The following is a 19,470-nucleotide window of genomic DNA, read 5'->3' as shown; positions in this document are numbered from 1 at the left end:
ATATTACAATCAATTAAATTATTTTTTTCTTACTAATATACGATTCATAAAATTATTTTTAAAAAATATTTTGTATAAAATTTGACGTATTTATAGATTAAATTTGTTGTTTTGAATAAAAAAAATAGTAAGTTACCAATAATTATTAATAATAGTTAATCAGTGATAAAATTGCAAATTATAGACTATTGTATGAATAAATTTTTTAAAAATCAGTTTATTTGTAATCGTTTATTATTAGTAGTATAGCCTTTATTTAATCATTGAATATAAATTCGTGAAAAAATGCATCAATTCATACAATAATTGCAGAAAATAATAACATTTTGACTACAAATTCAATGTCTAGACTTATTTTTCTTATGTAAATTAAAAAAAGTAATAATTTTATTTATACTTAAATTTAATAATATTTTTAAACAAAAAAAAATAATATTTATCAAGATTTATCTAATCTATTAGCAAATAGATTCATAAATATTAAGTGATAAATATAATATATGTACTTAAATATTATACAGTGAATAAATTTGAATAGTTATGTAAATTTAATTGTAATAATTAAATTTGTATTATATTTAACTAAAAAAATAAAATAATCAGTGACTTAATTAGTGTCGCTTTTTGAGTTCATTGGGAACGGGAAATAATAAACTACTTAAACGATTAGTGTTCATCCAATCGGACAACTCGTACGGTAGAAGCTGTTCAACAAACAGAAAGACAGACCACAGATAATTGGGTACGACTTCGTAACTGATCTGCGGATCGACATTACGGACGGCGTCCACCAATTTGTCGATAACATCGTTGATATTTTGGCCGTAAATATTTTGAAATCGTTTATTTGCCGACAATTTCATAAACTCTGTACAATACTGGCGACCGTAGACTTGTTGTACACTATCGCTGGTCTCAGACCATAGTCTTTCAGTCTCTTGAAACTGGTAGTCAGTGGTAGCCATCGGTGTCTTATAGATTGTTGGCTCAATAGTCGATACTTTGATTCCCCATTTGGTTGTCTCTCGTCTCAATGCGTCCGAGAAAGAGGTGACGGCGTGTTTGCTCATTGAATATATTGAAACGTTAGGTGACGTAAAGCGTCCACAAATTGACACCAGATTTACAATACGACCTAATAATTTGAATGAAATTATTATTAAATTTTTTTACAAAAATCATTTACTAAACCTAATTACCTTTTGATTGTCTAATCAATGGCAGGAAAGTACGCGCGACTCTAACAGTGCCAAAAGTGTTGACTTCAAATATACGTTTATAGCTGTCTACAGTTCCCCAGTCTAATGGTCCCGAAGTAAACAGACCGGCATTGTTGACGACAGCCCACAGTTGTTCACCGTTTTGTTGCAACTCTTTTGCAATTTGTTCGTAAACTGCATTCACTTCCTCATCATTTGTCACATCCATCCTTAACACTGTAGTCATACCATCAAACCGAGCACTGGTCGCTAATTTCTTGGCGCCGTCGCTATCGGTGTCCAATACTGTGGCATAGACTCTGAATCCATGTTCATTGAGTGTCTGAGCCAATGCATTACCGAAACCACTGTCACAACCTTTCAAATTAAATATATAATATTTTACTAATAATTTAAACTAATAGTAAACTTTATATACCTGTTATCAAAACAGCTCTTTTATATGAAGTCACAAATTTATTGTTGTTGTAATATTTGCGGATCTTTTTGGTGATTAACCACGAAATGATCGACAAAAATGCAAATAAACTTATTGTTTGAAACAAGTTTGAGATAAAACCACTAAAATTTATTAACAATAATAATGTGCCAATAGTTAGCAAATATTGTAATTGTATTATATTTGTTAACTTTTTTATTAACCACATATTTAACTATTGAAAATTAATTTAAATTAATAAAAATTTTGATTAAAATTTTTAAATATTAATTGATAAAATATTTAACTTATTAAGGGATGTAAGTTTTAAAAACAAAATTATTTTTAACTTTGTTTTATACTGTATTTATTTATAGTTGAAAATTTAAAGCATTATAAGATAATATTATAAGTCAACAAATTATTTAACTTATAAATAAATGTACTGTACTTTCAGTACTTTCAATATCTATATAATGATAAAATATTAGATTAATTTAAATATAAACATAATTTTATAAACTTTACAATAAAGTTATCAACTATCACGGATTAGCCGAAAACAATTTAAAACTGACCCTGAAAACTAACTTATGTTACAATCAAAGTTGGCCACTTTACTAATTAATATATATATACAATTTTTTAATAAATTGTAAAAAATTGTTTACTGTTTATTTAAACGCTATTTATATATATATTCTCAATAACATTAGAAAAAATATATTATTAATTGCTATAATTGGCATTTAAATGAATTTTATTTATACAGTAGTTTATCATTTTTTTTATAGAATTTATATTTTAAAAAAACAATTTGCGCTAAATTTATTTATTTTATTATCAAATAAATTTATAAAAAATTAAGTGAGAAACAAATATTTACTTACAATATCAAAATGCTTTTACATACATTTTTATTAAACTAAGTTAAAATAATTACTTAATAATAAAATTTATATATATATATATATATAGTATTTACTAATAAAATAATTAGTATATTAATTAGTGACGATTTTTGAGTTCATTGGGAACGGGAAATAATGAATTAGTTAACCGATTAGTGTTCATCCAATCGGACAACTCGTACGGTAGAAACTGTTCGACAAACAGAAAGACAGACCACAGATAACTGGGTCCGACTTCGTAAGTGATCTGCGGATCGACATTACGGACGGCGTCCACCAATTTGTCGATAACATCGTCGATATTTTGACCGAATATACTTTGAAATCGTTTATTTGACCAAATTTTTACAAAACCTGTACAATACTGGCGACCGTAGAGTTGTTGGACACTATCTCTTGTCTCAGTCTTTCAGTCTCACGGAAATGGTAGTCACTGGTGGTCATCGGTGTCTTATAAATTGTTGGCTCAATAATCGATACTTTGATTCCCCATTTGGTTGTCTCTCGTCTGAGTGCGTCCGAGAAAGATATGGCCGCGTGTTTGCTCATTGAATATATTGACGCATTTGGTGTCGTAAAGCGTCCACAAATTGACACCAGATTTACAATACGACCTAATAATTGAAAATTTAAATATAAAATAATTATTACATTTAGTTAAAATTATTTACTAAATCTAAATACCTTTTGATTGTCTAATCAATGGTATAAAAGTACGCGCGACTCTAACAGTGCCTAATGTGTTGACTTCAAATACACGTTTATAGCTATCAATTGTTCCCCAGTCTACCGGTCCAAACGTTACAATACCGGCATTGTTGACGACAGCCCACAGTTGTTCACCGTTTTGTTGCAACTCTTTTGCAATTTGTTCGTAAATTGCATTCACTTCTTCATCATTAGTCTCATCCATCCTCAACACTGTAGTCATACCATCAAACCGAGCCAATTTCTTGGCGCCGTCACTATCGGTGTCCAATACTGTGGCATATACTCTGAATCCATGTTCATTGAGTGTCTGAGCCAATGCATTACCGAAACAACTGTCACATCCTTTCAAATTAAATATATAATATTTTACTAATAATTTAAACTAATAGTAAACTTTATATACCTGTTATCAAAACAGGTCTTTTATATGAAGTGACAAATTTATTATTGTTATAATATTTGCGGATCTTTTTCATGATTAACCACGAAATGATCGACAATAAAACAAACAAACCTATAGTTTGAAACAAGTTTGAGATAAAACAACTAAAATTCATTAACAATAATAATGTGCCAATTGTTAGCAAAAATTGTAATTGTTTTATATTTGTTAACTTTTTTATTATCGACATAATCTTCTCTTGAAAATTAGTTTAAATTTCTAATCAAATTTTTTTCAATAAATTAATTTTTTATGACTTCGATTTATACTTGACTTTATTAGAATTGAAACTTATTAAAAATATTATCGTAATATTAGATAATTTTAATATTATATAAACTAATATTAGTATAATTTAGATATATGTTAGCTATATTATATAACAAATAAATATCCTAAATGTATCTTCAATTAGATATGGGACCCGAACCGAAACCCAGTAAACGAACCGTAGTTCACATCATATAATTTACAAATATTTTTATTTTATATAAAAATATACAATAAAATTATTAGAATAATAATAAATTAATGTAGTAATACTAACATATTTTAATAATAATAATAATTAATTTAATGTCCTTATGATAATAATAATATAAAGTAAGTTTAATAAGAAAATTTTTTAAATTGAAACCATTTTTTTATACAACTGAAACCGTATCTTTAATATATCAAAATAAACTAATAATAATCAAATGATAATTAAATAGTAGATAAAGTTATCAAACTATCAATGATTTTGGATTTTGGACTAATTTAAAACTGACCCTGAAACTAAACCAAGTTGGTCACTTTACTAATTAATTTAAACAGTTTTTTTAAATAAATTGTATAAAATTATTCTCTATTTATTTACCATTTCTAAACATATTAATATTTAGATTAAATTTAATTAATTGGTTTTGAATGTATTGCAAATATATTAGTAAGTATTGAAATAAATATGTTCATCAATGAAATAGCTTTATGTTCACTGGAAAATAAATATGTTTACTATTGAAATAGTTTTGAACTACATTGAAATAAAAAACTGGTGATCAATGTAACATTAAAATAATAATTTCTCAATTCAATAATATCGTAATTATTTAATTATATAAAAATGACAAATTTGATTATAACTAAAAAAATTACAACAACAATGAAAATCCAAACAAACACATGTGTTGTCATTAATTAATTAATTTTTAAATTTATTCTTCATTTCTGACTGTCATCAGTGAAGCCGGTTTTGGCGACTGTTGGCCCATCCGGTGCTCGCATATCAGGTCATAGAATTCGGTGGGAAAGTATTGGGCTATTATCAGAAACAGTTTGATTTTCCATAGTTTAGGAGCACAAACATAACGGATCTGCGGATCGGGACTACGGACGGCATCGACCATTCGGTCGATAACTTCGTTGATATCCTCTCCGATACCGTACGACGACAAGGCTTTGGCATTCTTGCCCTTCAGACTCGAGTAAAACTCTTGACCGTAAACTTGTTGAACAGATTCGGTCGTTTCATTCCATAGCCGATCCAATTGGTCGGTCAGATAGTCGGCCGTAGACATTGGTGTCTTATACGTTGTCGGTTCAATTGTTGATACTTTGACACCCCATTTGCGTGACTCGCGTCTCAGGGCATCGGAAAATGATATGATAGCGTGTTTGCTCATCGAATAGATGGCCAGACTCGGGGCCGTAAAACGGCCGGCAACGGACACCAAATTTACGATTCGACCTAACAATTGATTAATTAATTCAATATATTAGTATAGATCCCTTAGAAAAACTACTAATAAATAAATGTTTAGATTATTTGATTAAAAATTATCTCTTAGCGAAAAAAAAACATATCAGTTGTTTTTAAAAAAGTTAAACTAAAATAGTTTTTTTTAATACTTAATTGATAAGAAAGACTAAACATAGTTATAAATATCATATATTGAGTCTAATGTTCATAATTATTAAATATTAGACTCAAATATTACATAATAATAATTAAATTTATTATTATATAAGTGTTGCCAACCTTTTGATTGTCTAATCAATGGTAGGAAAGTTCGCGAAACTCTGACGGTGCCGAATGTGTTGACTTCAAACACACGTTTATAACTATCAATTGTCCCCCAGTCTACCGGTCCCATAGTAAAGATACCGGCATTGTTGACGACAGCCCACAGTTTTTCACCGTTTTGTTGCAACTCTTTTGCAATTTGTTCGTAAACTGCATTCACCTCATCATCACTCGTCACATCCATCCTCAACACTGTAGTCATACCATCAAACCGAGCACTGGTCAACAATTTCTTGGCGCCGTCGCTATCGGTGTCCAATACTGTGGCATAGACTCTGAATCCATGTTCATTGAGTGTCTGAGCCAATGCATTGCCGAAACCACTGTCACAACCTTACAAAATAAAAGTTTAGTATTAAATAAATAATTATTTCAAAACAAAATATAATATACAGATATAAATGACATACCAGTGACTAAAACGGCTCTTTTATATGACGTTAAAAACTCGCTGTTCATACGTTTGCGGATTTTTTTGGTCACACGCCATGCAAGTGCCGACAACACTAGTAGTCCGCCCAACCATGAGAACAGACAACCGGCACAACAGCTCACTTTAGTAATCAAATAAAGTGCCAAAAACGACAATAGATATTGAGTGGCAAAACATTTTAGCGAAAATAATGATTTTAAAGACATTGTATAGCAAAAAATAAAATAAAGTTTAAACAATAATTGCTGTCTGTCTTGAAGTCAACTCTCAAACTAATTAACTATTTTTTAGTACATTTCAAAGAGCATAACTAACCGTACAGTTTAGTGCAAAAATACATTTATAGTATTTATTGATAAGTGTTGATCTCTCTCTCTCTCTCTCTCTCTCTCTCTCTCTCAAGCGCTCAAATCACTGTATAAATAATATATAATAAAACTTGATTACCTTGGTGTTAAACAAATACATTATAAATGTAATGTTATTTCAAGTAATTTTTTCTAATGTTTATCTATAATTAATGACAAAAATAATTATTGAAAATAATTTTAGTCGTTTAGACTTTGCTTAAACTTTAGAGATACCGTTATAACGGAATTATTAAATATTATTAATAATAATTAATTAATTAATTAATTAAATAATCGTAAATAATTCTTGTTGTTGTGCTATTCTCAAAATTAATTTTGTTTTTCAAAAAAATTTATTAAAAAAAACAAAATAAAATAAAACATCAATTTTTTTTCAATTATCAATCTGTGTTTGTTTGAAGAGCTGCCGGTTTAATGATACTTTTGCGGCTGTTTTTCAGTTCAATATAATAGTCATACAATTCAGTTGGCATTAGTTGTATTAGAAATGTCAAAAACTTGTCAAAAGGTGTTCCCGGAACCGATACATAGCGGACCAGAGGTTCGGTACTGCGGACAGCGTCAACCAATTTGTCGATAACTTCGTAGATATTGTTGCCGACGGATAGCGTCGAAGTGGACTCATCTCTGTGTCTTAGATTTTCATAATACTGTTTACCATACAGTTGTCTAACTTGTTGTGTACTCTCTGTCCACTGTTTGTCCAATTCATGTGTAAAATATTCATTGCTGGACAACGGTGTCCTGTAAGCCATGGGTTCAATGGTCGACACTTTGACTCCCCATTTGCGAGTCTCGCGTCTGAGTGCGTCCGAGAAAGATATGGCCGCGTATTTGCTCATTGAATATATGGTCTCATTATTGAACGTCAGCCGACCGTTCATTGAAACCAAATTTACAATACGACCTGAAATATATATATATTATTTAATTATATAAAAAACAAAGACAACTTTAACTAACCTTTTGATTGTCTAATTAATGGTAAGAAAGTTCGTGTGACTCTAACGGTGCCGAAAGTGTTGACTTCAAATATACGTTTATATTTATCTACAGTTCCCCAGTCCAGTGGTCCCCATGTTATGATACCGGCATTGTTGACGACAGCCCACAGTTGTTCACCGTTTTGTTGCAATTCTTTAGTAATTTGTTCGTAAACTGCATTCACTTCCTCATCATTCGTCACATCCATCCTCAACACTGTAGTCATACCATCAAACCGAGCACTGGTTACCAATTTCTTGGCGCCGTCGCTATCGGTGTCCAATACTGTGGCATAGACTCTGAATCCATGTTCATTGAGTGTCTGAGCCAATGCATTACCGAAACCACTGTCACAACCTTTCAAATTAAATAAATTATAAAATATATATTTTACTCATAATTTAAACTAATAGTAAACTTTATATACCTGTTATCAAAACAGCTCTTTTATATGAAGTCACAAATTCATTGTTTAAACTTTTACGGATCTGTTTGGTGACAAACCACGATATGATTGTTAGTAATACAATTGATCCCAATGTTGTGACAATTTCATTGAGACAACAACTCAGACAAACTAACAATAATAATATGACAAATGTTAACACATATTGTACTACAAAACAATTTAGTAATGATTTTTTGTTTGATAACATAATTAATTTATTATATTTAATGAAAAAAATTAAATAATTATCAGTAAAAACTAAATGCAATTCTAAATATAATAAAAATTATTATTATTATTACTTTTGACAACTTAACAATTTTTTTATATAACATTTGATAAAATATCTAATTTAAACAATAATTGTGATATCTATGAAATATTTATATAAAAGATTAGTTTATCAAGAATTAAAAAATATTTTTCTATTTGTTATATTTTTATATACAGTATAAACTTAATACAAATTGAAGGTTAATTTAGTACTCATTTTTCAAATAAGCAGTTCAACAAACAGTTAAATAATAGTTATAATATTAAATAACATTTTTTGTTGTTGGTATTGAATAGTGTAATATTAATTTATCATCATTTAATAAGTGTAAAAATTTATAGCAAAGTTTACTAATTTTTAAAAATCAAATTCAAAGTTAAGTTATAAGTTTATTATTAGTACTGTAAAATGTCTAAATAATTAGTTAAATAAATTTTTGAGTTATAAAATATATATTTTGCTCATAATTTAATCTAATAGTAAACTTTATATACATGTTATCAAAAACATATTTTTTATATGAAGTCACAAATTTATTATTGTTATAATTCTTGCTTATCTTTTTTTTGGTGATTAACCACAAAATGATTGACAAAAATGCAAACAAACCTATTGTTTGAAACAAGTTTGAGATAAAACAACAAAAAATTCATTAACAATAATATTGTGCTAATAGTTAGCAAATATTGTAATTGTTTTATATTTGTTAATTTTTTTTATTAACGACATAATTATCTATTGAAAATTAACTTAAATTAATAGATTTTTTAAAAATTAAAATATATTAATTTGTAATATATTTAATTTATTAATTTATATAATTTAAAAAAATAAATTAACTGTTTATTAATTTTATTTATTATACACTGTACTTTGTTAGAATTGAGACTTATTAAAAATATTAAATAATAATTTTTTTAACACTTATTTGTTTTATTGACATATATATACTGTATAATATATTATACTTAATTTGAAATCAATGTTTTAATTAATTTAAATTGTAATCATGATTTTCATTTTATATTTATAATTATCATTTAATGTAGTTTTAACTAAAAATTGTAAATCGTAAATATAATTTTTAGTTAAAACAATATTATTGATTAATTTTCTTTTAAATTATTAAAGCTTTAAGAGTAGAATATTTTTTTAAAACTTATTTATGAAATCTATATTAAATGATAATCATTATTACAATTGAAAAAACTTTAAAAATTAATATTTTGCATTTACTGATAAAAAAAATTATAATATAATTTAATATAATAATGCAATTAAAGAATACAAAATCATATTTAATGTAAAATTTGTTTTATTACTGTAAACATAATAAATAAATAAATAACTATAAAAAATAATACATTAAAAATTTACTAATAAAAAACTGGACTTTTATGTTCGGCTTTTAATTTATCGGACGGTGTGGTACCACCGGCACCGGTGCTTACACTGCTACTGCCGGCACCCATCATACTCTCCAATTGTTGGGACAGGGATTTCATGCGCTTCTGTATGATTTCAATAAGATTTTTGAACTCTTTCATTAGATCCAATTGCGACGACGGTTTCGACGACGGGTCGTCTCTTTCCGACAGCAGTTCGCTGTTTGGCTGTCGGTCGCGATTACCGCCGCCAAACAAACGGGTCACCCGATCGGATAGATCGTTGAACGTGTCCTGAAGGACGAGCATCATATTTGAGATGAAGTCCATGAACGGTAACGGTATTGTAATGGATGCGCCTTCCGATGGCCCGCCGCCGCCTGTGGCCTGTAATCCGCCGAACGTTCGGCTGACCTGATCTGTGACCTGTTGGCCAACTTCTTGGATCTGATTGGACCAGAGTTGTAGAAATTTGCGAATTTCTTTTGTAAGGACACTGTTCTCTACCGGTGCCTCACGAGTGAAAAAGTTCTGTATGTTTTTGGACACTTGTTGTACAGAATCGCGAAACTGATCGATATTTTCGCCAATTTGTTTGATACCTATTGGCTGCGGTGGCGGAGGCGATGACTGCATAAATTCTATGCCATTTTGGATACCAATCGACGGCAGTCCTATACTTTTGCCGACACTGGTCAGTACGCCTACATAAGCGCTGGCCATCTAATGTGTTTTTTTTATTAACAATAATTAACAAATAAATTACACCCTAAAAAATAATATGTCATATCAATCAATCGTGTAATACCTGTTGAAAAGCACTGAACAGTCGGGTCAGTGCATCCCTGACCGGTGTGTCTTTACCCGGCATCGGTTGCTGTTGTTGTTGTTGTTGTGGTAGTGGTGGTGGTTGTTGTTGGTGTTGTTGTTGTATTTTCTGTGCCTGACTAACCTGATTGCTTATTTCATTGATGTTGACGTTAGCCCTTTCCAGTTCGCGCAACAAGTTTTGAATACTTTCCAAATTGTTTGCATTACTGGTCTGTCGTTTCGGTCGATAGCCGACTGTCCAACTGATGGCTACCGATAATAGCACAATCAATAGTTGCAAACTAATAGTTGCCGTAAATTTCATGATTTAATTTTCTCAACCAATTCAATAACCAAATATTTTTTTTTTAAAAAGTAAAAATGAAATTAATAAAAAACTAAATTTTTTTTGTGTTCACAACAAATTACAAATAATTCATATATAAGAGACAACAGGTTAACAATTTATTTATATATATATAGACTTATATAAAAAAATATATCCCGTATAATTTAAATTAACAAAAAAATTAAATACTAACTAATAATTTCAATATATAACTAACTAATAAATTAAAAAATTTAAACCCAATTTTTTAAAAATTATTACGGAAATACTGGTATTGTATTTTTATTTAAAAAAAATTCATGCATTAACTCTTTAATTTCAACTGTAAAACCTATAAAAACTATATACTAAATATAATTTGTAATTAAAAAATTAATCTATAAAACATATTATATAAGTATACCAACAATAAAAAAAAAGTACAACTAATTTATTATAATTATTTTATTATAAATAATTAGTGCCATATTGATGTAACATTGTTGTAATCCAATCTAAATAATATGATACTTGTGTATAGACTCCTAAATTTTATATAAAAAAAGGTATAAATTAAATATACAATATATAAGCATTCAAATTATATTTATTAAATTATTAAAGTTTTACATTAATCTTAATTAATAATTACCTGGATTAGCATCAGCGCACTCCATACCTTTTTTTGTGTAAATAAAAAATGTCAATAAAAGTTACATTAATTTTTTTTGAGGTTTTTTTAAATAAAAAAAACTATATATTTATGCCAAACTAACCAAACGATACAATTCCCAATAGATGGGCTCTACCGCCACTAAATTGAAATGCTGGTCCGCCTAAAAATTTTTTCAACAATTTATTTATTTTTATTATTTAACTGTTTATTTTTTTCACTAATAATTTTATCCAGCACACACAAACGGTCTTATTTTAAAATGTTTTTTTAAAATAATTTTGTTATTAATCTTATAGTTACCTGAATCTCCCTGAAGTAGTAAATTTTTTCAACAACAAAAAAAACGAAACAAAACAATTATCAATTTGATAGTCATATATATATAATAACATCCCTGTTCCAATACAAGGCTCAGGGAGATACAGTATATACTGTGTATATAGAGGACATACCTCACAGGTGTCGTGTCCCTTAAGCCATGTACACATTTGCGAGTTCCAAATGGTAACTCCCAATCGCTGATATTTATGGGCACACTCTTCATCGCTGATTATGGGAAGGTTGACCTTTTGGACTACTGTCGAGGCAGCCATATGGGCCTTGAGTCGTCCCCAACCGGCCGCTGTTATCGTACCGCTTGGTTCCTGGCGCTGAACACTAGGCAGGCATATGGTACCGATGTTTGGACCAAAATTTATCGGTGTCGTCAACTTGGCCAGTGCTATGTCGTAGGTCATTTTTAGCATCGAAAACTGTCAATTGGACCAATTAATAAATTTTTATAAAAAAAAATTAATAAAAAAAATAATATATAATTAAGAAAATAATTATTTTTGTATTCATAATAATTAGTAAAATTAAAATAATAATAAATTAAACAATTTAATAATTACTTTAGGATGTACTAGGGCAAACTCCATACGATAAACCTCACCATCGTATAAATGTATTGAACCAGCATGTACAGTAAAATCAGATATTCTATTTAAACGCCTAGGTAAATTGTTTTATTTTATTATTCAAAAAAAATTATACAAAACAATTTAAACAATATTAATTATGTATGTTAATTTTTAGAAAATTATTATAATAAATAAATAATTAAAATAAACTCATCATAAACTAAATGTAATTATAATACTTTACTAAATATTAATATATATAAAAACTAAATATTAGTACTAAATTATTATAGTAAAATAAACTAAACTTTTATTTTATCTAATTATTGAAATTAAGATATTTAATATTATTTTTTTAATACTTAAATATTTTTTAAAAAGTTCAAATTACTTATTAAAACAATGGGCAGCCGTTATGATCCACTGGTTATTAATGATGGTACCGCCGCATACAGTACTGGCCATAAACTTGATTAGGACCAGGAATGGGAACTCCATTGTACTGAGGGTTAAACCGCCTACTATATAATTAAATGGCGCCTGAATGCCACAATTCATCCCGTTCAAATCATAACCATTGTCTAATGTTATTTAAATATATATGTAAATTAAAAATATATATATTAGGTATTAATTTTTAGTTAATCTACAGTTAAATTAATTATAAATTAAGTCATAAAAAAATAAAATGATAAAACTAAATTATTTTTAATGAAATATAATTACCACATAATATAAATTGATTATAAAATAATTGATATATCAATAATGTAATCAATATAATATAATTTAAATTAGTAGTCAAATAAATCATGTTTTCACACACTTAGCATCAATATTCACACATTATAATGGCATTAGTATTGTAAAGTTTTATTTAACTATCAAATTACAAAACATTTTTATTAATTAATATTTTAATCAATTTATTTATAAATTACTTATAAAATACAAAAATAAATGACTGTATTGTGTCATATTTTTACTATTTAATAATATTTTATAAAAATATTATGTTTATAAAATAAGTTTAAAAATATCAAAGTAATAAAAAAAATAATTATATAAGTTATAGTAAAAATAAAATAAAATATACAATTTACTAAATTCCAATACAATAATAATTATGTTAACAATTAATAATGTTTTTAAACATATAAACTAATATTAATAGATTTTTAAAAAATTTATTTTTATTAATTAATAAATAATTACTGAGTTTGCAAACCGATTGCAGCAAACAATTGCTGAACAAATTGTCTCTCATTTATAGTCCGATATGTCTTTCCATTTGTTTGACTACCAGTCCTACCACTGTTGTTGTTGTTGTTGGTGTGTTGACCACTGTTTTGTCTATTACTGGAACCATTGCGAGACTTTTTTGTCGTCTTCTTCTTTGTCTTTTGTGAATTGTTTGTCCTGTTTGACGGTTTTCTTGTGATAATTGTTGGAACCGATTCCGGTGTATTGTCGCCGTAATAAAATGGTGGACCAATACCACGATTTTTGACACTACTTTCCCTATCTAATTGTCGATAATAGCCGTCGATGGTATCAGGTATACAGCATTTGCTAAATTTTGTACAACAGATGACATTCCTGACTGAATTGGTTTCAACGCCGTCACAGGTATCGCAGGCCGTAGTCTTTCCCATCCAAACTACAGTTATATCACTACGATAGACACAGATAACTAATATACTAATAGAAATCAGCCATAGATTGACTAATAAATGCCGTAAAAACATAATTAAATTATATTAAAAAACTTAGATTTATTATTATTAAAATTTATCAAACTATAAATATTATACAATTAATTTTGAATATTATATGATAGTATAGTTAACATTGAATTAGTATCAAAATGCTTAATAATTTAATAGTTTTTTTTCAAAAAATGGTTATTTTGAAGGTCAACAAGCATTTGACAGTTTAGTTATAATTAACAACTTTTCCTTAAATAAATCTATTATCTAATGTTGTTATTTTTATAATTATATTATTTAATTGTTTAAATATTGTATAATTTATCAAAAAAACATTTAGTATCTTATTTTTGTTTGTATTTTTTCCTAAAAAAATGTGTAAAACAAAAACACCAACAACAACAAAAAATCAGTTAAACATAAATATTAATTGATAAAATAAAATAATTTAAAATCATCATTTTTGTTTAGTATAATTTAACAAATAATAAAATATAATAATAAATACTAAAATTTAAAAAAATACTAAAATAAAATGATAATAATAGTTGAATAGCTTTTATTTTTTAATATTAGTCTTAATCCAATCGAGAAAATCGGAAACTCTTGTATAGACACCTAAGTTTTGTTTCAAAAAAAAATAATAATAATAACAAAACAACAAATTTTAATTAAATTTTAATAACTAATTTTTTTGATTATTAAATAAATACCTGGATGATGATCAGCACAATCCCAGCCTAGTTTACATTTTAAATATTATAATTACAAAATTAATAAATACAATATATTGCAATATATTATAATTATATATTAATTAAAAAAATTATTATTATTATATATATATACCGAATGATATGATTCCCACTAATATATTCTTATTATTCTTTACTTGAAATGCCGGTCCTCCTATCCATTGATTTTTTTTGAACAAACAAACAAAATAATAAATTTTTAAACTAAATAGACACATAGATAAGCGTGTCTATGAAGTATATATGATGATAAAAAACACTATTACCAGAATCTCCCTGTTCCAGGATATTAACAAAATAAAGTTAGTTATTATACGATACATATATATATTAGGGGAACTCATACCTCACAACTATCGCGACCCTTAAACCAGGTACACATATTGGTATCATAGATAGTCAATTGGTCCTCTAATGACAAATCGCCATACATTTTCTGACATTTTTTATTAGTAATAATAGGCAGTTTAACCATTTGTAATTTATCGGCTTGTTTTCCCTGATGGACAACTCTACCGAAACCGGCAACCGTTACTTCGCCGGTTGATTTTGAATGGCTAACAGTTGGCAAACATACGGTTCGCACAGTTGATCCCAATTTGATTTTGCCGTCAATCTTAAGCAAAGCAATATCCGAGTTCATTGTTTCGTAGCTAAACTTAGTATTGAAAAAAAATTAAATTTAATTAAAAAAACAAAAAATTGTTTTTTTTTATCAAAACTGGTGTATTGTTGGTGTTTTGTTAAAGTACTGTATTTACCACTGGATGCACTATTATGCGCTTAATTTTATAGGCTTTACCGCCTTCACTGGTAACTGTGCCCACGTGTAGCCTATATTTTGATTTAATTTTTTCTCGACTATAATTTAATTATTATAATTTTTTTTTTGGTGATGACGTGTGTAATATATATATAATTGAATACCAAAAATAAATAAATATTATTATTAATATAATTTATATACAATATATATATAAACAGTAATATGTATAACCAAATTACCCTTTGAAACAATGTGCGGCCGTCAGTACCCACTGTTCATTGAGTATAGATCCGCCGCAAATCACTTTACCATCGTTTTTGATTACCACCAAAAACGGGATCTCATTTGTCTTCTTGACAGTAATACCGCCGACAATATAAAACTTTGGTTTATCATTGTTGTCGTCGTCGTTGTCTTCGTCTCTGAGGCCACAATTGGCATCGTTTTTATAGCCACTTGTTTTGGCTGTTTTTATGTTGTTGTCGTTGTTGTTGTTGTTTAATGTGATAATTAATTTATGATTTTGTTTGTTGTTGAGTGTGTAATATTATACAAAGATATGGAAAGAAAAAATAATAATAAATTAAATTATTTTAGCAATTATTTAAAAATAAATAATTTTCACTAATATTTTTTTTTTGATTACCGCATTTTGTTAGCTGAAATTGTTTCAAAATTATTGCCAATGATAATAATAGTAAAATTAAATTATTATTATTATTATTGTGATAAATAAAATAAATCAATTTGTTTAGATAAATATACATGTTTTTTTAATTTGTTTGTTATTAAATTTATTATTATTACGACATTTATGTAATATAAATGTATTATATTTGTTAAATGTAATGGTAAATTAAAATTTATTAAATTACATTAATTATAAGATTCATTATTTTTATACATTTTAAAAAATTATTTAACAAATTACTGTTTAAAAATAATTTAGATTTAATACACAATAATCAACTAAACACACAGACAATTATCAAATTACTAAATGCAAAAAAAATTAACATAATAATAATAATAATGAAAATTACTAATTTCTAGTATCATTATTTTAATTAAAATAACATAAAATTAAATTAAATTAAATATGTGAACATTATTAGCGCCTCTAACGTCAAAAAAAATTGAAAATTGATTTTAATCATTATATATTAGCTATGTAAATATTAATAGTATATTTATCAAGGTTATTTTTCTGTTATTAACTAATTACCTATTGTAAATTTGTTTAATCAATTTAGTAGAGTTTATTTTATTGTAAAAAAATATTATTAATTTGACAAATTGTTTACTATATTTTAATATTGGAAAATAATTTTATTACTGACCGTTTACTAGTATATAATTTTAAAAAGTTTACCTGAAAGTTTTATATGAATATATATATATTCATAGATTATATATCAATTTTCAATTTTATAATGTTAAAACATTTTTAAAAAAATAATATTTAATTTTTTCTATCAATTAATTTTGTTTTATTTAATTAATTTTTTTAATAGCAAAAAAAACAAATAACAAAATGATTAGATTTTATTATAAAAAATAAAACAATTATTGTTTATAAAGTATTATCGATCGACACGCCTTTCCCTGTCTTAACAGATCAAAACACTCGGGTATGTCATCGATGGTGTAGCGGCCGGTAACAAACGGTTCCAATTGGTAGTCGCCGTTCTGGAACTTTGTGACCAATTTCTGGACACCGGTACGACTCTTGAGACCGCCAAATGTCGAACCACGAATAGTACGGCCGTCCAAAAACATGTTGGGCTTAATGGATAGTTCAACGTGCGCTTTGGTTACACCTGAAAAGATACAGGTGCCCCACGGAGCCAACGACTCGAAGGCGGCTCTCAGTGTAACCATTTGGTTGCCGCCGACGCACTCAAACGTATAGTCGAGACCACCTACAGGTTCACAATAATAATAATAATTATTATTATTATTTTGTTTAACTAATAATAATACTAATTATGATTATCTATAATAAAAATACCCTCATTCTGGAAGTACTGTTGCACTGGTATATCAAGATCTTTGGGATTTACAAACTCATTGCAACCGAACTTCTTTGCGAACTCAAACTTATCGGGATTGGTGTCGATTCCGATAATACGTTTGGCTCCGGCATCCTTGCAGGCCATGGCTGTGTGATTATTATTGGGGGGTAAGTGGTTAAGATATTTGTGATTGATTTACTGTACAATTAATTAGTTTTTTAGCAATCTATATTATATAGATCATACCTGTGGCCAAACCGATAGCACCCAATCCCCATACGGCACACGAACTGCCCGGTGTTACACCAGCCATATGCTGGGCACCACCGAACCCTTGGCCCAGACAACAGCCAATAAGACAGACCAATTCTAGCGGTGCTTTCGGATCAATCTACAGATGAAAATAGTTTAGTTAAAAACAGACACACATATGAGATAACTGAGCTATTGTTAGTTTGAAATGTTCTTACTTTGGCCACTTGCACCTCTCGGGCCACTGTATACTCGCTGAACGTACTAATACCGCAGTAATGGTAGATAGTCTGGCCATTGTGTCGGAACCGTGTAGTGCCGTCTCTCATAGTAGACGTCGTATTGAAGTTGTCGTACTTACAGGCATTGGTCTTATCGCTTGAACAACGCTCGCACTCTTTGCCCGGCAAACACTGCGGACAATACAATAGTATGACGTGATCGCCCGGTACTACCGATTCAACTCCCGGACCGACACTTTCGACAATACCCGATGCTTCGTGTCCTAAGATTAGCGGATATTTTAGGGCCACATCGCACGAGTCGCCGTCCAAGTGATGGGCATCACTACGACAGACACCGTTGGCCACAATCTTGACTCTCACCTCATGATCTTTAGGCGGATCCACTTCAATCTGATTGATTGATTGATGTGATTATGTATAATAATAATACTACTTAATTGTTTAATAATATTTAATTACCTCGACAATGGTTTGTCCTTTTTTCGGTCCCCAACATACCGGTGCCCGACATTTGATGACTTTTCCCTCAGTATTTGATGCCATATCTACTGTACTGTACTCCCAGTGATTGTGCCAATAGTTTCTTAAGTCCGTATGGTTTGGGTTTTCACAAACAAAATGTTAGTTTGAATGGCAAAACTAAAATATTAAGTTTCATTTTTATATATATATGATGATTACAAATTTTTGTTTATCAATTTTTGTTTAATTTTATTTTAATAGATAATTGACAATCAAATTATGTTTTTTGAGTAAGTATTTTATTTTGTCATTTAGTTTCTACAATCATTATAATATAACAAATCAAAATTAATATTTTTTTTTTTGTGGGGACATAAAAATTTAGTTTTACTATAACTTAATGTAATCATTGCCTTGAATTATTTCCATGTGTTATATAAAATATATTATATTTTTTAAAAATTGATAATTATTTATTTTGATAATAATTTTAAAAAAAGTATATTAGTGTATAAAGTCATAGTAGAAATATTTTTATTAATAGTGTAAATGTTATGTGAGTTGAGAAAATTTGACAGATTTAACAAAATTATAATTAATATGACATTTATATTAAATATTTTTAAAAATCAATTGCGAAACAATTATTTAACATAAAAAATATTATTATTTTACTTATTAATAATATTATTATTTTAAAAAGATTTAATATCAAATATATATAATTGATTTATAGCTATTGAAAAAATGAAAAAATAAATAAATATTGAAAAAATACTATGAAAAAAATAAATTATACATTTTAATGATTTTTTATTATTTAATTTATGCAAAATATTTAAATACATTATACATAAAAAACTACTGTATTGTGTTATTAATAAAATA

General features: G+C 27.6%; 8 protein-coding genes across 8 annotated transcripts; all 8 read right to left on the bottom strand.

Moving 5' to 3' along the window:
- Positions 1–530: 530 nt before the first annotated feature.
- On the bottom strand, positions 531–1,949 carry LOC128962998 (D-beta-hydroxybutyrate dehydrogenase, mitochondrial-like). Its single transcript, XM_054309453.1, has 3 exons — positions 1,639–1,949; positions 1,200–1,577; positions 531–1,135 (listed from the first exon to the last, which is right to left on the bottom strand). The coding sequence occupies exons 1-3, from the start codon at positions 1,865–1,867 to the stop codon at positions 612–614; spliced, it is 1,131 nt and encodes a 376-aa protein (XP_054165428.1). The 5' UTR covers positions 1,868–1,949; the 3' UTR covers positions 531–611.
- A 697-nt stretch (positions 1,950–2,646) lies between these two features.
- LOC128962739 (11-beta-hydroxysteroid dehydrogenase type 2-like) lies at positions 2,647–3,736 on the bottom strand. The gene is made up of 4 exons (XM_054309141.1): positions 3,664–3,736; positions 3,234–3,602; positions 2,938–3,163; positions 2,647–2,866 (listed from the first exon to the last, which is right to left on the bottom strand). Exons 1-4 carry the CDS (start codon positions 3,734–3,736, stop codon positions 2,647–2,649), a joined length of 888 nt encoding a protein of 295 aa, XP_054165116.1.
- A 1,098-nt stretch (positions 3,737–4,834) lies between these two features.
- Positions 4,835–6,565, bottom strand: LOC128962997 (17-beta-hydroxysteroid dehydrogenase type 6-like). Its single transcript, XM_054309452.1, has 3 exons — positions 6,178–6,565; positions 5,723–6,100; positions 4,835–5,431 (listed from the first exon to the last, which is right to left on the bottom strand). Exons 1-3 carry the CDS (start codon positions 6,404–6,406, stop codon positions 4,899–4,901), a joined length of 1,140 nt encoding a protein of 379 aa, XP_054165427.1. The 5' UTR covers positions 6,407–6,565; the 3' UTR covers positions 4,835–4,898.
- Positions 6,566–6,951: 386 nt separating this feature from the next.
- Positions 6,952–8,211, bottom strand: LOC128962738 (dehydrogenase/reductase SDR family member 9-like). Its single transcript, XM_054309140.1, has 3 exons — positions 7,983–8,211; positions 7,535–7,912; positions 6,952–7,478 (listed from the first exon to the last, which is right to left on the bottom strand). Exons 1-3 carry the CDS (start codon positions 8,209–8,211, stop codon positions 6,952–6,954), a joined length of 1,134 nt encoding a protein of 377 aa, XP_054165115.1.
- A 3,047-nt stretch (positions 8,212–11,258) lies between these two features.
- LOC128962527 (venom peptide isomerase heavy chain-like) lies at positions 11,259–13,199 on the bottom strand. The gene is made up of 8 exons (XM_054308903.1): positions 13,105–13,199; positions 12,770–12,959; positions 12,370–12,469; positions 11,929–12,228; positions 11,777–11,786; positions 11,577–11,636; positions 11,453–11,479; positions 11,259–11,345 (listed from the first exon to the last, which is right to left on the bottom strand). Exons 1-8 carry the CDS (start codon positions 13,190–13,192, stop codon positions 11,269–11,271), a joined length of 852 nt encoding a protein of 283 aa, XP_054164878.1. The 5' UTR covers positions 13,193–13,199; the 3' UTR covers positions 11,259–11,268.
- A 390-nt stretch (positions 13,200–13,589) lies between these two features.
- On the bottom strand, positions 13,590–14,033 carry LOC128962737 (regulator of MON1-CCZ1 complex homolog). Its single transcript, XM_054309139.1, has one exon. It carries the CDS (start codon positions 14,031–14,033, stop codon positions 13,590–13,592), a length of 444 nt encoding a protein of 147 aa, XP_054165114.1.
- A 613-nt stretch (positions 14,034–14,646) lies between these two features.
- LOC128962736 (venom peptide isomerase heavy chain-like) lies at positions 14,647–16,627 on the bottom strand. Its single transcript, XM_054309137.1, has 9 exons — positions 16,584–16,627; positions 16,255–16,307; positions 15,848–16,073; positions 15,604–15,703; positions 15,189–15,500; positions 15,109–15,118; positions 14,937–14,996; positions 14,801–14,827; positions 14,647–14,705 (listed from the first exon to the last, which is right to left on the bottom strand). The coding sequence occupies exons 1-9, from the start codon at positions 16,625–16,627 to the stop codon at positions 14,647–14,649; spliced, it is 891 nt and encodes a 296-aa protein (XP_054165112.1).
- A 453-nt stretch (positions 16,628–17,080) lies between these two features.
- Positions 17,081–18,774, bottom strand: LOC128962202 (alcohol dehydrogenase 1-like). Its single transcript, XM_054308556.1, has 5 exons — positions 18,580–18,774; positions 18,094–18,510; positions 17,870–18,014; positions 17,620–17,769; positions 17,081–17,530 (listed from the first exon to the last, which is right to left on the bottom strand). Exons 1-5 carry the CDS (start codon positions 18,661–18,663, stop codon positions 17,175–17,177), a joined length of 1,152 nt encoding a protein of 383 aa, XP_054164531.1. The 5' UTR covers positions 18,664–18,774; the 3' UTR covers positions 17,081–17,174.
- Positions 18,775–19,470: the final 696 nt, after the last annotated feature.

Source organism: Oppia nitens, unplaced genomic scaffold (genome assembly GCF_028296485.1).
Source record: "Oppia nitens isolate AA-2021 unplaced genomic scaffold, nextdenovo-longstitch-racon4-pilon3 scaffold6_pilon_pilon_pilon, whole genome shotgun sequence".
Lineage (NCBI taxonomy): Eukaryota > Metazoa > Arthropoda > Arachnida > Sarcoptiformes > Oppiidae > Oppia > Oppia nitens.
The sequence above is the reverse complement of the archived record's forward strand: the minus strand, read 5'-3'. Positions and strand labels throughout refer to the sequence as shown.

Excerpts from the sequence above, each read along its gene's own strand:
- LOC128962736 (XM_054309137.1), bottom strand. The coding sequence starts at position 16,627 with ATGTTAATTTTTTTTGCATTTAGTAATTTGATAATTGTCTGTGT. Across the intron at positions 15,704-15,847 it reads GCCGCACATTGTTTCAAAGG|TCGAGAAAAAATTAAATCAA; the intron begins GTAATTTGGTTA and ends ATTAAATTATAG. Across the intron at positions 15,501-15,603 it reads GCATAATAGTGCATCCAGTG|TTTAGCTACGAAACAATGAA; the intron begins GTAAATACAGTA and ends TTCAATACTAAG.
- LOC128962997 (XM_054309452.1), bottom strand. The coding sequence starts at position 6,406 with ATGTCTTTAAAATCATTATTTTCGCTAAAATGTTTTGCCACTCAATAT. Across the intron at positions 6,101-6,177 it reads AAGAGCCGTTTTAGTCACTG|GTTGTGACAGTGGTTTCGGC; the intron begins GTATGTCATTTA and ends TTATTTTGTAAG. Across the intron at positions 5,432-5,722 it reads ATTGATTAGACAATCAAAAG|GTCGAATCGTAAATTTGGTG; the intron begins GTTGGCAACACT and ends ATCAATTGTTAG.
- LOC128962998 (XM_054309453.1), bottom strand. The coding sequence starts at position 1,867 with ATGTGGTTAATAAAAAAGTTAACAAATATAATACAATTACAATATTTG. Across the intron at positions 1,578-1,638 it reads AAGAGCTGTTTTGATAACAG|GTTGTGACAGTGGTTTCGGT; the intron begins GTATATAAAGTT and ends TTAATTTGAAAG. Across the intron at positions 1,136-1,199 it reads ATTGATTAGACAATCAAAAG|GTCGTATTGTAAATCTGGTG; the intron begins GTAATTAGGTTT and ends TCAAATTATTAG.
- LOC128962738 (XM_054309140.1), bottom strand. The coding sequence starts at position 8,211 with ATGTTATCAAACAAAAAATCATTACTAAATTGTTTTGTAGTACAATAT. Across the intron at positions 7,913-7,982 it reads AAGAGCTGTTTTGATAACAG|GTTGTGACAGTGGTTTCGGT; the intron begins GTATATAAAGTT and ends TTAATTTGAAAG. Across the intron at positions 7,479-7,534 it reads ATTAATTAGACAATCAAAAG|GTCGTATTGTAAATTTGGTT; the intron begins GTTAGTTAAAGT and ends TATATATTTCAG.
- LOC128962739 (XM_054309141.1), bottom strand. The coding sequence starts at position 3,736 with ATGAAAAAGATCCGCAAATATTATAACAATAATAAATTTGTCACTTCA. Across the intron at positions 3,164-3,233 it reads ATTGATTAGACAATCAAAAG|GTCGTATTGTAAATCTGGTG; the intron begins GTATTTAGATTT and ends TTCAATTATTAG. Across the intron at positions 2,867-2,937 it reads AGACTGAGACAAGAGATAGT|TATATTCGGTCAAAATATCG; the intron begins GTCCAACAACTC and ends ACGATTTCAAAG.
- LOC128962527 (XM_054308903.1), bottom strand. The coding sequence starts at position 13,192 with ATGATTTATTTGACTACTAATTTAAATTATATTATATTGATTACATTA. Across the intron at positions 12,960-13,104 it reads TAATCAATTTATATTATGTG|ACAATGGTTATGATTTGAAC; the intron begins GTAATTATATTT and ends AAATAACATTAG. Across the intron at positions 11,480-11,576 it reads ATTGGGAATTGTATCGTTTG|GTATGGAGTGCGCTGATGCT; the intron begins GTTAGTTTGGCA and ends ACACAAAAAAAG.
- LOC128962737 (XM_054309139.1), bottom strand. The coding sequence starts at position 14,033 with ATGGGAAAGACTACGGCCTGCGATACCTGTGACGGCGTTGAAACCAAT.
- LOC128962202 (XM_054308556.1), bottom strand. The coding sequence starts at position 18,663 with ATGGCATCAAATACTGAGGGAAAAGTCATCAAATGTCGGGCACCGGTA. Across the intron at positions 18,015-18,093 it reads GAGAGGTGCAAGTGGCCAAA|ATTGATCCGAAAGCACCGCT; the intron begins GTAAGAACATTT and ends TTTCATCTGTAG. Across the intron at positions 17,770-17,869 it reads TGCTATCGGTTTGGCCACAG|CCATGGCCTGCAAGGATGCC; the intron begins GTATGATCTATA and ends ATAATCACACAG.